Below are 13,822 nucleotides of genomic sequence, written 5' to 3' on the forward strand. Positions count from 1 at the left end.
CTGGAGAGACTGACTGAAGTCCGCCATCTCCAGGGCTGACCCTGAAAGGCCCGGCTCTCTGGCCAAGGTGTGGGGTCTGACCAAGCCGGCCATCCCGAGGTGCTGGGCAGGGCCGGGCCTGGGTCAGCAGGTGGTGTGGACGCCCTCTCGGCCTCGGCCCTCACCAGCTGGGCAGGCGGGAATCAAGCCCCACACAGCGGGGGACAGGGGCCTACCTGGAAGATGGCGGAGGGGTCTCCAGCCAGGTCTCCGCGTGCTTCTCTGCTTCTCTGGCTCCTCCTGGCTGGTGTCTTCCGACGGCCACTGAGGAGCTGCTGGGGACCCGAGGGGGCCTCTCCAGGGCCGTCTGACCTCCCTCGGGTCCCTTGACGGCCCCTGCTCCCTCCGTCCTAGGCCCTTCCTGAAGGGTCACTCCCTCACCCCCACACCAGCCAGGTCCCTTGGCCACTGAGCTGGTGAGTTCTGAACACTCTGTGTCCCTGGCTCCGGCCTAGGTGCTGGGGACAGGCAGGGGACGCCCCTGCCCTGGAACTCTGGATCCGTGGCCGTAGGGTGTCCAACAGAGAAAACGCACGTTCTGCCAGATGCTGAGGACAGGCAGCGCAGGGCGGGAAGGCCAGAGAAGTGTCCCTGGGGAGGGGACCGAGCACAGGAAATAAGAGAGGGACCGGACAGACAGGGACCGGCAGCGCAGGGCCCTGGGCAGGGGCATGCCCGCGTTGGGGGCACGGCAAGGACCCAGCCGCGTGAACAAGGGGGCTGAGGTACAGGAGGCCGAGGTGGGGGGACAGATGGGGCCGTGAGACCGCGAGGCCCCAGGCAGCCACTCCAGTGCCCACGGCCCCAACTCCTGCCCAGGGTCACGGGCGCTGACTCGGCCCACCCCAGGGTGCAGGGCAGACGTCACCCCCATGGTCTCCCGTGTGACCAACGCTCGGCTTCATGCTGAGTGAAATGGACGGTGCTCACCACTGACCGGCACCCCATCTCTGTGGATCCCCCAATTCTTTAAAAATATTTTCCAGGCAGGTTGGGGGAGGGGAGCTGCCTCCCTTCACATCCGGGTAGAGGCTGGCAGCGGCCTCCACCCACCTGGCCTCCCTCCTCAGGGCCCAGCCCCAGGCAGGGATCAACTGCCACGTGCTAGAAGGTGAAGGACCAGCAAGTGGACTCCCAGGCCCACGGACAGCCGTTCCCCAAATGGGAAGGGGAAAGTGGAGGTGGCGGCTGCGTGTCCCTCCCTGTCACAGCGGGATTCCCCTGATTCCCTCACTCCACGGCCCAGGCCACAGTCCCTACCCCGCCTGCACCTCAGGACAGACCAGGGGCAGCCCCTGCCCCTTGGCAACCCAGCTCTGTCCAGGTGAGGTAGCTCAGGAAAGGGAGGCCAGGTCCGGAGGCTGCCCTGAGTGGCCTCCTGGGCCTCGGCATTTCCACCTCTGACATGGGCTTGGGAAGGGCCGCCATCTGCCCAGGTTTACAGGTGGGCAGAGTAGAGGCCTGGCCTGTCGGAGGGTGAGCGTGAGCGTGTGTGAGCTTGTGCGTGCCAGGGGAGGTGTGTGTGTGTGTGTGTGTGTGTGTGTGTGTGTGTGAATGGGTAGGCACGTGGGTGTGTGCATGTGTCACACGGTGGGTGGCATGTGGGGCGGGTGTGCCCGTGTGTCAACTGAGAGGGAGGACGTGGGTGTGCGCCCCGGGGGACCAGGGACTGTGCGTGGGGGGCACTCGGAGGTCGCGTGTGTGTGTGTAACCGCGCAGGCACAGGTCGGTGGGGACGTGACTGTGCCAGGCAGACCGCATGCCAGGGTAGCGGGAACCTAGAAAGAGGGCCGTCCAGTGGCTGAACACCGTTGGCGCATGAGAGACCCCAAAGTCAGGTAGAGGCCAGGTCCTAGAGGCCTGGAGGGTCAGGCGGAGGATCGAGGCCTTAACCCCAGGACAACAGGGAGCCATAGAGGGTACTGGAGCAGCTGGAACCTGGCAGACTCTCGCTTTCAAAATCCCAGCTAGACTGGGAACCTCAGCTCTGCCTGAGGCCGGCTGGGCCTCCCTGCCTCCTTGTGCCATCCAGGCATTGAACGCGGTTCTTTCCTTCAATTCCTACCTGAGCCAGACAGGAATATCGGCTGGATGTCAGTGTGTTTTAAAGAATGTGACCCTAAAGAAAATACTCCAAATGTTTACAGAGGGGGGAAAAAAAAGCCGTTTTTCCACTTTGGTCGGAGTTGCCCAGAGGAATACAGCTGTACCTGCCGGAGTGAAAGGCAGCTTTGGGTTCATGATGGATCGGGTGGCAGGGGGCAGGGGGAGGGGAGGGGAGACGGGAAGCAGAGCAGAAGCAGAGGCCTCCGGGAAGAGGCCGGTTCCTGGGTCCCTGCAGCTCCTACCCCAGCGGCGTCTGGGAGAATTAGACCAACTTCAGCCAACACGCTTCTCTCCTCACCCTGACCCTCCTTCTCCCTCTGTCCCCGTCATCTCTCTCAAATATCCCCCGCTCCCGCTGCATTGTACGGCTGGGGAACACTGAGGCCCAGAGAGGGCAGGAGACTTGCCTGCGGTCACACAGCACTGGAGAGGGAGAACCAGCACTGAGATCCAATGGCTCCGCCCACCACAGAGCTGCTCCCCTGCCCCTGCCCTTCCTGCACCGTGCCAGGTCATCCCAGCCCTTCGTGAACAAAAGGAGAGCCATTCCTACTGGTTGGGGGCCTGTTACGTGAGACATGGGGTACCAAGTCTCAAAAGTCCCTTTTCCCATTTAATTCCCTCGAGGAAAGACTTGCCTCTGACTTACCTGGGGGAACACATCACCTGGAGTGCGTTTGGTTGCAAGTAACAGAATACTCAACCGGAAGCGACCCTGATGATGTGAGTTTGGCTCCCTTTTTCTTGCAAAATAAAGACCCGGATGGGGTGCTTTAGAGGCCCCACAATCTCGTTGTGAGCTTGCTTCTTTTGTGAGAGGCTGTGTTCATCCTTCTACTCTGCCAGTGTTGCCCTGTTGGCCTCTGGTTCTCTGGCCTATTGGTCACAATACGGCTGCCTAAGCTCCAGGAATCACGCTTTTACACCACAGCATCCAAAGATAAGGAGAGAAGAGGTATCTTCTCAGGGCTCCCTTTTTATCAGGCGATGTCTTGCGTTTGCAGCCTCTGTGGTCAGCACAGACAGGCTATCAAGCATGTGCCCTGCCCTCTTCAGACAATCCCACCATCGCTGGTATGTGGTGGCAGAAATGTGACTGACCTAGGGTTCTTGGGCTACCAGACCTGCTGCTGCTGGTTGGTCCCATTTCTGGCTGCCTCTGTCACACTGCTGCTGTGGACAGACTGGTTCTTCTTGCTAAACCCCTGGGCTGCAGATGGTCCCAAACAGATCCCTCCCTGTAGAGGAGTCAGGCTGGTCAACCGCAGAGGGCATCAAGGAGAGGAGGCAGCAGGTGCCCCGCTAACTCAGAACCTCCATCCCCAGCCCCCGAGAGCCTGGTCTTCCATCCACAGACGAAGGATTTCTGTACCAATCGGGATGCTTTAAACCATATTGGCTCAACTCCAGTTGGAGGAAGAACAAAGAGAATTTTTTTGGTTCATGGAACTAATAGAAGGGTCCTGGGGTAACGAATTCAGGTCCAGCTTGATCCAGGATGCAAAGGACATCCCCAGGAAGGAGCTGCTCTCTCCCTCTCCCTCCACACGCACACTGCTCCGTTCTGCTTTCTTCCATGGTAGCGTTCTCAGCCCGTGGGTTGCAAGATGCTGGCCCTCTGGCCACGGCTTTCCCTCCTCTTCATGGCTGCTGTCATATGGCCATACTCCTTTCTTCAGTTCACACCGAATCGCCAGGGCTTGCTCTGATGGGTCGTGAAGTCCTGAGTTGCCAGCCCACCCTTAGAAATGGCTGGTGGGAACTGGGGAGATGAGGGGTGGGAACTGGGGGAGATGACGGGTGGGAACTGGGGAGATGACTGGTGGGAACTGGGGAGATGACGGGTGGGACCTGGGGAGATGACGGGTGGGACCTGGGGAGATGACGGGTGGGAACTGGGGAGATGACGGGTGGGACCTGGGGAGATGACGGGTGGGACCTGGGGAGATGACGGGTGGGACCTGGGGAGATGACGGGTGGGAACTGGGGAGATGACGGGAGGGACCTGGGGAGATGACGGGTGGGAACTGGGGAGATGACGGGAGGGACCTGGGGAGATGACTGGAGGGACCTGGGGAGATGACGGGTGGGACCTGGGGAGATGACGGGAGGGACCTGGGGAGATGACTGGAGGGACCTGGGGAGATGACGGGTGGGAACTGGGGAGATGACGGGTGGGACCTGAGGAGATGACGGGTGGGACCCGAGGAGATGACGGGAGGGACCTGGGGAGGTGACCAGAGGGCTTCTTGAGTTTCTGTGGCTGTGCCCTCAGTGTTTTGCCGAGCGCCAAGGCCACGCGGACCTGCTGGGCACAGTGGAGAGTGTCTGGGGCCAGAGGAGTCGTGCGGGTGGGAGGAGTGGGGCCCGGCCGCTCTGAGGGACAGTGGCCCTCGTGGAGTCCCCTGCAGGCCTGGGCGGGGCTGGGCCTGGTGGGGATGGGCAGAACCACAGTCCGGGCAGCGGGCACAGCAGGCGCGTCCGCCCCAGAAGGTGCCAGTCAGGTCCCGGACCTCGTCAGGGTGGCTCAGTGGTGTGTCTCAGAAGGCGGGCGTGGGAGATGCTTCCGGGGACACCCTGTGGGGTGGACGAGTGGGAGTGGAGGTCACCGTCCTGCCCTCTCCCTGCGCACCCCTCCTTCCTCCAGGAAGCGCACCGGGATCCTCCAGGAACGGTCTCCTAGGGGGTCAGGGTTCAGCCCTGGTGAGCTTCGTGGAGGAGGCTGGTTCTGCTGCCCTTGGACGGCCCCTCCCTGGGGCCCAAGCTCTGCCTCTGCCTGCAGTCCCTTGGGCTCACCTGACTCCAGGACAGTCCTGCAGAGCCTGCAGGATGGTGCTCACAGATCCCAGCACAGGATCTCCAACTTCTTCCTCTGCTTCCATCTCCTGGGGCAGAGCCCAGTTCTGACATCACTCACAGAGGAAGACCCCCTTCCCTATCGTGTGCATTAGACCTCTATTAATATGGCCTCTGTTTACTAGTCTCTTAGCTTATATTCAACTGGTGGTCCTCTCAAGCTTCTGCTCTCATTCTGTCCCATCCTGGGCAACGGATTTCTCCCTTTCTTTTCTATTTTTTTTTAGTTGTCAATGAATGAATGAATGAATTAATTGATCTATTTACTTATTTACTCACACGCGGTGCTGAGATTCAAACCCAGTGCCTCACACATGCAAGCGCTCGACCACTGAGCCCTGCCACTCTGCCCCCTGCCTTCTTCCTCTTGGAGCCACGCACCTCCCTCTGCAGGACTTAGCATGTGCTGTTCCCCGGTGTGAATACCCTTCCCTGCGCTCCGGAGTGTGACCAGTTTCTGATCCACGCTTCCTGTTCCCAGTGCGGCCCCCTGGGGAGGAGCCGTCCCCCGCGGTCGGCTGCCCCACCGGTCCCAGCCTTCTCCGCTCTGTCGCTCCCCGGCACCGGCCAGCTCCTAAATACCTTGGGGCGGCCACGAACGCCAGGGCGAGCTCAGAGCAGGCCGGGCTGCACCGGCGAGGCAGGGACGGCAGGGTCAGAGGCGGCCGCAGCATCCGCCCCGCCAGGAGCACCCCAGGGCGACGGCCAAGGGGACCGAGTGGCTGGCTGAGTGCACAGGTGGGCAGCATCAGGGCCACCTCGGCCTCCCATCCACCTCGGCCTCCACCACACCTCCTGTCCACCTCGGCCTCCACCACACCTCCTGTCCACCTCGGCCTCCACCACAACCTCCTGTCCACCTCGGCCTCCCATCCACCACAGCCTGCTGCCCACTTCAGCCTCCACCACAACCTCCTACCCACCATGGCCTCCCGTCCACCTCGGCCTCCCATCCACAACACCCTCCTATCCACCATGGCCTCCAGTCCGCCTTGGCCTCCCATCCACCACAACTTCCTACCCACCACGGCCTCCCATCCACCTCGGCCTCCCATCCACCTCGGCCTCCCATCCACCACAGCCTCCCATCCACTTCGGCCTCTACCACAACCTCCTCTCCACCACAGCCTCCCGTCCTTATACCCTGCCCCTCTCTGTGCCAGGAAGGAGGCCACCAGAAGCAGCTCCCGTTCTCTGCGCTTGGGCAGACCCTGGAGGCTCTGCCGGGTGGAGGCTGTGGGCCTCGAGACCCACGGCTAACAGCCAGGGTTGGGCCGCCCCGCAGAAGTAACGCGGCGGGGTGCGGGGTGCTCGCGCGCCCGGCTTTGCAGCACGTCTCTGCAGCGGCGAGGCCAGGCCTCTGTGGAAGGGCCACCGTGTGTCCCCACCAGGAGCTGCTGGCCTCGTGGGGGACCTGCATATTGACACAGTTCCCAGGGATGGGACGCCAAGAGTCCCGCTAAGGCGACGTGCCCCGAGCCACGTCTACCCTGTCAATCACGGAGGCTTGGTCAAACAGGTGGCTCTTGCCATTGTCCCTGATGTGGTGCTCGAGAGACCCTGTGCAGGGGCGTGGCTCGGGGCGGAGTGCTTACCACGCATGCGCGGGAGACCCTGGGTTCCATTTTCAGCACCATGCAAAAGGGGGGAGGGGGAGACCCCCTGAAAATAAGGGTCCTGTTCAGCCCCCCAGCGGCGGCTCTTAGCACTTTCTCGCGTGTGACTCCGCAGCTATTCCGTGCTCTTCTTTGTAAATTTTAATTTCTGGCGCTCAGAATAGAACCCAGGACAACTAAGTCACATCTCCCGTCCTTTCTCATGTATATTTAGAGGCAGAGTCTCGCTAAGTTTCTCAGGGTATCCGTACGTGGCTGAGGCTGGCCTCCAACTTGCGATCCTCCTGCCTCAGCCTCCCCAGTCACTGAGACAGAGGACAGGTGTGGGCCTCCGCGCTGGGCAACGTTCTGTGGTCTTTACGAGGGTTCGTGCACAGGTCTTCTCTCTCTTGCACAAACGAGAACACACTCTGCACGTTGTCTGCACCTCGCTTTGTTCGCTCAGTCTTCTGAGAGTCCAGATAACGCGTCTGTGAGACTCCCTGTCACCCAGTGCGGGGGGCGCCTACCTGCAGGTCACACATGCAGGAGGAGAATTCCCCGGGGGGCGGGTTGTCTGTTGGGTCTCTCCATAAGGCTGATAAAGATTGACCTTCCAGATAAGGGGCTGGCAGGTGCAGAGCCCAGAGGCATGGAAGGGCTGAGCCGCAACAGAAAGGCCCAGAGTCAAGAGGACAAGGGTCTGCTCGACCCTGCCACAGAGGAGCCACGCAGTACATGACCCCAGCATGGGTGGCCAGGTGCGCTGGGCATTTTTGGACTGGGAAATCACAGAGAGTTTACAGAGAGACTGCTGAATGACTGATGCGTGGGTGGATAATAGTATTCTGTGCCACGGAATACTATTCAGGCAGGAAAAAGGAAACTGATACAAGCTACCCTGTGAACTTGGGAACTTTATGCTGAACAAAGGAAGCAAGACACACAGAAGGTCACTTGCTGTATGATTCCTTTGCTACCAACGGTTAGAATGGTCTGATCTATACAAACGGAAAGTAGATGCGTGGAAGGGTGTGAGGAGACGAGAACGTGGTACACACTGCATTCGTACGCAGCTGGTCTTACACCCGGGCCTCAGAGGCACAGTGCTGACGTACAATCTGCACATCCTTCAGACCAGTTGCCCCAAGCCCTTGCGTGGTTCCTCTGGGGGGACCCCAGCCGTCACTTCTACCCAGCATTGCAGGTTTGATGCTGACTGGCCTGGCGGGGCTTCCAGAACATTCCATTGGTGACTGCTCAGGCCCAAAGCTGACGGTGTGGAGGAGTTTCAACGCGCCCTACTGGTGAAATAGCTCTGGGCATTTGCTGAGCCTCAATGGGAAGACCCAGAGTCCAGGGGACCAGGGTCCACTCGGCCCTGCCACCGAGGCAGGCAGTACATGCCCCCGGCATTTGCTAAGCAGCTGCAGGGTGCCAGGCTCTGGGGAGGCCGTGTGGTCTGCCACCCCAGGGCCTTCCTGCAAAGCCTCCGGCAGCCTGAGCGGGGGCACAGGATCCAGACTGTTCCAGGGGGAAGAGAGACGGGGCGGACGGACATGCTCCTGTTGGGCAGCTTGGGAGCTGGAAGCTGGCCTGGCCCCGGGGGTGGGAGAAGCGATTGGGCCCCACCCCAGCTTCCTCTGCTGTTGTCCCTGACCTCGGGGAGAAGGCCAGGTGCCCGCTGGGTGACCAGCCTGGGCTCGGGCAACTGTGATTACGCCCGGCTTAATGCGGACATAATGTGATGACTGGGGCTCTTGAAATGCGGACTTAGCAGGGTTAGGCTAGGTGTCACCTGATCTCCAGCCCATTCAGTGCTGCCAGGGCCCCAGCTCATCGGCGGCCACAGAGGGAGTGGGGGGGGCATGCTGTACGAGAGAGGAGTGGAGCTACGTGAACCCAGGATCCCTTTGCCCCAGGGCCACCAAAGCAAGAATATTGGCTGTGACAGATTTGCAAGTCACACTGACATTCCTCTGGATTTCTCCCCAGGGGCTTCCCAATGCCTTTTTTTGAGGGGTGGGTAGATATTGGGGATTGAACCCAAGGGCGTTTTACCACTGAGCCACATCCCCTTCTTAAAAAAATTTTTTTAAATTTTTTATTCATTCTTTTTTAAATGTTTTGAGTCAGGATCTCCCTACATGGCTCAGGGCCTCACTAAGTTGCTGAGGCTGGCCTCCACCTTGTGATCCTCCTGCCTCAGCCTCCCGAGCTGCTGGGATGACAGATGTGCACACCACGACACCCGGATATTCTCACCATCTTTTTAAATACAGCAACTTTCTGGAGATATAATTCACACACCACACAACGTACCCACTTAGCCTTTTGGTGGAGATGGTCAAAAATCTTTTCCCTGAGCTTTTAAAAATGTATAGCATGTTATCAACGTATGGTCACCCCACTGTGCAATAATAGCACACCAAAGTTTCCGCTCCTAACTGTAACTTAGAACCCACTGAGGGACCTGCCCCAATCCCTGCCCAGCCCCTACTTTCCCTGCCTGCCTCTCGCTCCCACCCTCCTCCTCTCGACTTCTATGAGATCAACTCTTTCAAATTCCACATATGAATGAGATCATGTGGTACTGGGTGTCTTCCTTTAATATAACGATCTTCAGTTCCATCCGTGCTGTTGCCAATGACAGATTTCATTCTTTTCATGGCTGAATAGTATTCTGTTGTGTAGAGTTACCACATCTTCTTTATCCATTCATCTCTCCATAGGTACTCAGGTTGTCTGTTTCTGGGTTACTAGGAACAGTGCTTCAACAAACACAGGAAAGCAGATGTCCCTCAGAAGCTGGGCATGGTGACCCACACCTGTGATCCCTGGAGCTTGGGAGGCTGAGGCAGGAGGATCACAAGGTGGAGGCCAGCCTCAGCCACTTAGCGAGGCCCTGAGCAACTCAGTGAGACCCTGTCTCTAAATAAAATATTAAAAGAGCTGGGGATGTGGCTCAGTGGTTAGCACCCCTGGGTTCAATCCTCTTCCAGACCCACAAATACACCTTCCGTCTCCAGAGCTCTGTCTATTCTGGGCATTGCATATGAATGAACCCTGTACAATAAGCTTCGTGTCTGGATCTTTGTTAGCAAGACCCCCAGGTCCATCCGTGCTGTGGCATGAACTGATGGGCACTTCATTCCTGTTCTTGGCTAACCAATATTCCATCATATGGCTATGCCGTATTCTGTGTATCCATTCATCAGCTGGTTGACACTGAGGGGGGATGTCTCCCCACTTTTTAATTATTATGTATAATGCTGCTGTGAACCGTTGCATCCAGGTTTTTATGTGGACATACGTTTTCACTTATCTTGGGCATATACGTAGGAGTGGAATCTTTAGGTCCGTATTTCCCATTTGGAGGAACTGCCAGACTATTTTCTACAGTGACATTTTACATTCCCACAGCGAGACAGGAGGATTCCCATGTCTCCCTATGCAAGACCTTGGCCGTCGCGTGTTTCACGTCTGGGGCACCCGCAGTAAGCTGGAGGTCGGACCCCACCGTGATTTGGGTTTGCAGTTCCTTGCTGACTAACGATGTTGGCATGTGGTCATTTGCTTCTTGTCTATTATACCTACTGCATTTTTTATATGCTGGGCGATACTGTGTCTCTCTAAAAAAGCATGAAGCTCCACATTCACCTAAAAGAGCAATTGTAAAGCATGGCGAAGCCCAATCACCCCCACCCACATCAAGGATCTGAAGATTTCTACTCCACCAGGGGACCCCCGGTGGCCCTGGCCACTACCCCTCCCCTTGGACATTGGGATTCTTTTTTTTTAACTTCCAATTAATTAGACCCGCTGGGCTCCTAAATGACACAATCCAATTCTGCCACCTTTGAACTTGATTCGGATGAAACTAATTGGTGGGATTCTTCTTCTTTTTTTTTTTAGTTGTAGATGGACACAGTACCTTTATTTCATTTATTTATTTTTATGCGGTGCTGAGAATGGAACCCAGTGCCTCACACGTGCCAGGCAAGCGCTCCACCACGGAGCCACGACCCCAGCCCGGTGGGATTCTTTTAAGAGTAGCTTCCGCCCCTCCCTGTATTCCTGCCGGTGGGGTTTGCTAGTGGGGTTCGCCCCACCCTGGTCCGCTCAGTGCGCCTAGGGCTATTTATCCATTCCAGCCTGAAGGGGCATCCGCATGGCCCCCGGGTTAGAGGTACTGGGGACGTGGCTGTCACGCACTCTCCTGGACCTGTTCCCTGGGCTCATAGTATGTCCTCCAGGGCGGACGCTGGGAGATGAGCCCTCTGTGCCAAGAGGGGGTGCATCCGCATCTTGATTGGGTACTGAAGAAAGGGGTCTCCAGCGTGTCTCTACTGCGTCTATGCGACCCCCGGGGCAGGAGAGGAGGAGGCAGCGGAGCTGGCTTTTGGGGCCAGCAGTCAGTGGCCCACACTATCACTGCTTAGATATCTGGATTATCACCCCCAGATGGCCCATGGTTGCCAACAAAACCCAGAAGTCTGTTTAAAAAAAAAAAAAAATGAACTCTCCTGGTTGTTAAATGTTGGTTCAAAGTTGGTTGGGGATCAATCGGGGCCAAAGAGAATCTGAGTTGCTCTGGAGCCCGGCTGGGCTGGTCTGGGGGCCACACAGGAGATGAGCGGGGAAACAGGGAAGGGGCTCCAGGTGGCGGAGGCAGGAGGGCGGGTCTCCTGGCGGCTGAGTGCGGAGGCGGTGCGCTCTGCGGTGCGCTCTGCGGTGCGCATGCGGTGACCTGTGCTGTGCCCTCTCCCACGGCCCCTGCAGATCCTGGAGGAGAACATGAAGCTGGAGTGCAAGTGCCACGGCGTGTCGGGCTCCTGCACCACCAAGACGTGCTGGACCACGCTGCCGCAGTTCCGCGAGCTGGGCTACGTGCTCAAGGACAAGTACAACGAGGCGGTCCACGTGGAGCCGGTGCGCGCCAGCCGCAACAAGCGGCCCACCTTCCTCAAGATCAAGAAGCCCCTGTCCTACCGCAAGCCCATGGACACGGACCTGGTCTACATCGAGAAGTCGCCCAACTACTGCGAGGAGGACCCGGTGACGGGCAGCGTGGGCACGCAGGGCCGCGCCTGCAACAAGACGGCCCCCCAGGCCAGCGGCTGCGACCTCATGTGCTGCGGCCGCGGCTACAACACCCACCAGTACGCCCGCGTGTGGCAGTGCAACTGTAAGTTCCACTGGTGCTGCTACGTCAAGTGCAACACGTGCAGCGAGCGCACCGAGATGTACACTTGCAAGTGAGCGGCGCAGGGCGCACGCGCGGGGCTGCCAGCCGGCTGCGGGGGCGGACCAGACAGTCGCCCACGCGGCCATCTCCCCGGCTGGAGAGCCTCCCAGGGAACCTCGATGTGCTGTTTCTACTGAGGAGGGCACTGCCCCGGCCCCCCAGGTCCCTGCAGACCCGGCGGGAGGCACCGCGCGCCCTCGAAGATCCTGTTCCACATCCAATGCTGCTCCACCCTCCCCAGACACCGCCCGGGTCCCTGCGTGGCTGGGACGCAGCCTGGCACGGCAGCAACTCTGGACCTTGGGGCCTCATCATAGCAATATTTAACAATTTATTCTGATAAAAAAAATAATATTAATTTATTTAATTAAAAAGAATTCTTCCACCTCGTCTGGATCCGTTTTCTGCAATCAAAGTGGACGGCTTGCTTTCCTGGCGGGATGATTTTTGTCGCTAAGACCGGGAACCCGGTAGAACTGTCCAGAATGATTCTTTATGCAGATATTTCTCCTAGTTGATTTTGCAAGGACCCCGGTTCCCCCGGCAGCACTAGGAAGTCCAAAGAGCAGACACCCCGATCCACAGACACCCAGACACGTAGACACACGTTTATATATTTTTTGGCTGTTTGCTGCTACTTAGATGGACACTTAAACTGGTCCAGATTTTTGGAGATTTTTTTTTCCCAGAGTATGTTTCCTACCTTTTTGCTCCTTGCCCTGTTCAAACTTCACCATTAGGAGAAAAAAACAAGAAATCCAGTTTGAAATAAAGACAGAGAGAGGAGAGAGAGAGAAGGAGAGAGGAATGATCATAATAACCGGTTCCCAGAAGATTCCATCTCTTTGGAAAGTGAGCCACTGGATGAGAGAGAATATTTTGGCAGAGACTATTTTTATATGAATATTTTATTTATATTGAGTCTGCCTGGACCCCGCCATGGTCTCTGCTGCTTCTTAATGCTGACACTCACTTTGGGGTCAGGAGAGGCAAGGTCAGGGCGTGGGGTCAGGCCCCGGGCACGCGCACGCTGGGTTCTAGAGTCCCGCGCTCGCCACGGGGCCAGGGCAGCCCCCAGCTACCTGGGGCTGGGGTGGCATCACAGTAACTGAAAGAAATCAAAGCCCCGGCCTTAGCCGTCCGCTCAGGCCTTTGAGAAGGTCACCGATGTGGCCAGGCTGGTACCCCCCCCACGTTGTGTGACCACGCAGGGACATGGTCAGCTCAGGGTCCCCTGCATCTCCCCAGGACAGCTGCCAGCGCCTGAGACCTGGAAGGAAGGTGCGGTGCTCCCAGGAGGGGCAGGTGGCAGGAGGGCCGGGAGCTGCCGAGCCCAGAGGGACTTTGGGGATGTCACACTCCTGGGGGCCACTGGCCGGGAAGGTGTGGGGACGGCCTCACTGCCGGGGTCCAGCTCTGCCCAGGGAAGTTCTGCAGGAGGCTCGGTGTCCCCACCCGCGTCTGCCTGGGCTGCCCCTGCGTGCGCTCGGGTGACCTTAGGGAGGCTGCATGGAGCCCCGGGACCCGGCACCTGAGCTGCCCCCACGTGCTCCCGCCTGGGTGCTCCTGGCAGCTCCGGCCACCGTGCGTGTCTGTGTGGCCAGAGCTGAGGTCCCGTGATACTGCTGGCCACCTGGGTCCCCCGGGGTGTCCGTGTCTGCCGGGGAGGGTCTGCAGGGGAGGCAGGTGGCGGGGGACACGCGGCCATGACGTGCAGCACTGTGAACTGTCCCTACCGCCGCTGCGGACACTCCGATGCCTCTCCCTCAGCACCCAGGCCACCGGCGACCCTGGCACATGGCCCTGGGCCCGCGTCTCAGCTTGGTGAATAAAAGTGGCTGCTGGCTGGTTGGTTTCTGTCCTTGGATGTCCTTGAAGTTGGTCCCTGACGTGGACGAGGAAGGGTGGCGTGGGGGACGGAGGGACCGATGGGCAGCCGGGTGGACGGATGGACGGATGGACAGCGGAGCAGGCGGGT

The 13,822-nt window shown here is 58.7% G+C and overlaps 1 protein-coding gene across 1 annotated transcript in view; it reads left to right on the forward strand.

Annotated features, from left to right (window-relative positions):
- Positions 1-13,595, forward strand: part of Wnt7a (Wnt family member 7A) — a 51,541-nt gene extending 37,946 nt beyond the window's left edge. The window contains exon 4 of the mRNA XM_047534790.1: positions 11,379-13,595. Coding sequence (XP_047390746.1) covers positions 11,379-11,858 — 480 coding nt within the window. The 3' untranslated portion in view covers positions 11,859-13,595. The remainder of the gene's footprint in view (positions 1-11,378) is intronic.
- Positions 13,596-13,822: the final 227 nt, after the last annotated feature.

Source organism: Sciurus carolinensis, chromosome 19 (assembly GCF_902686445.1).
Source record: "Sciurus carolinensis chromosome 19, mSciCar1.2, whole genome shotgun sequence".
In the NCBI taxonomy this organism is placed as follows: Eukaryota; Metazoa; Chordata; class Mammalia; order Rodentia; family Sciuridae; genus Sciurus; species Sciurus carolinensis.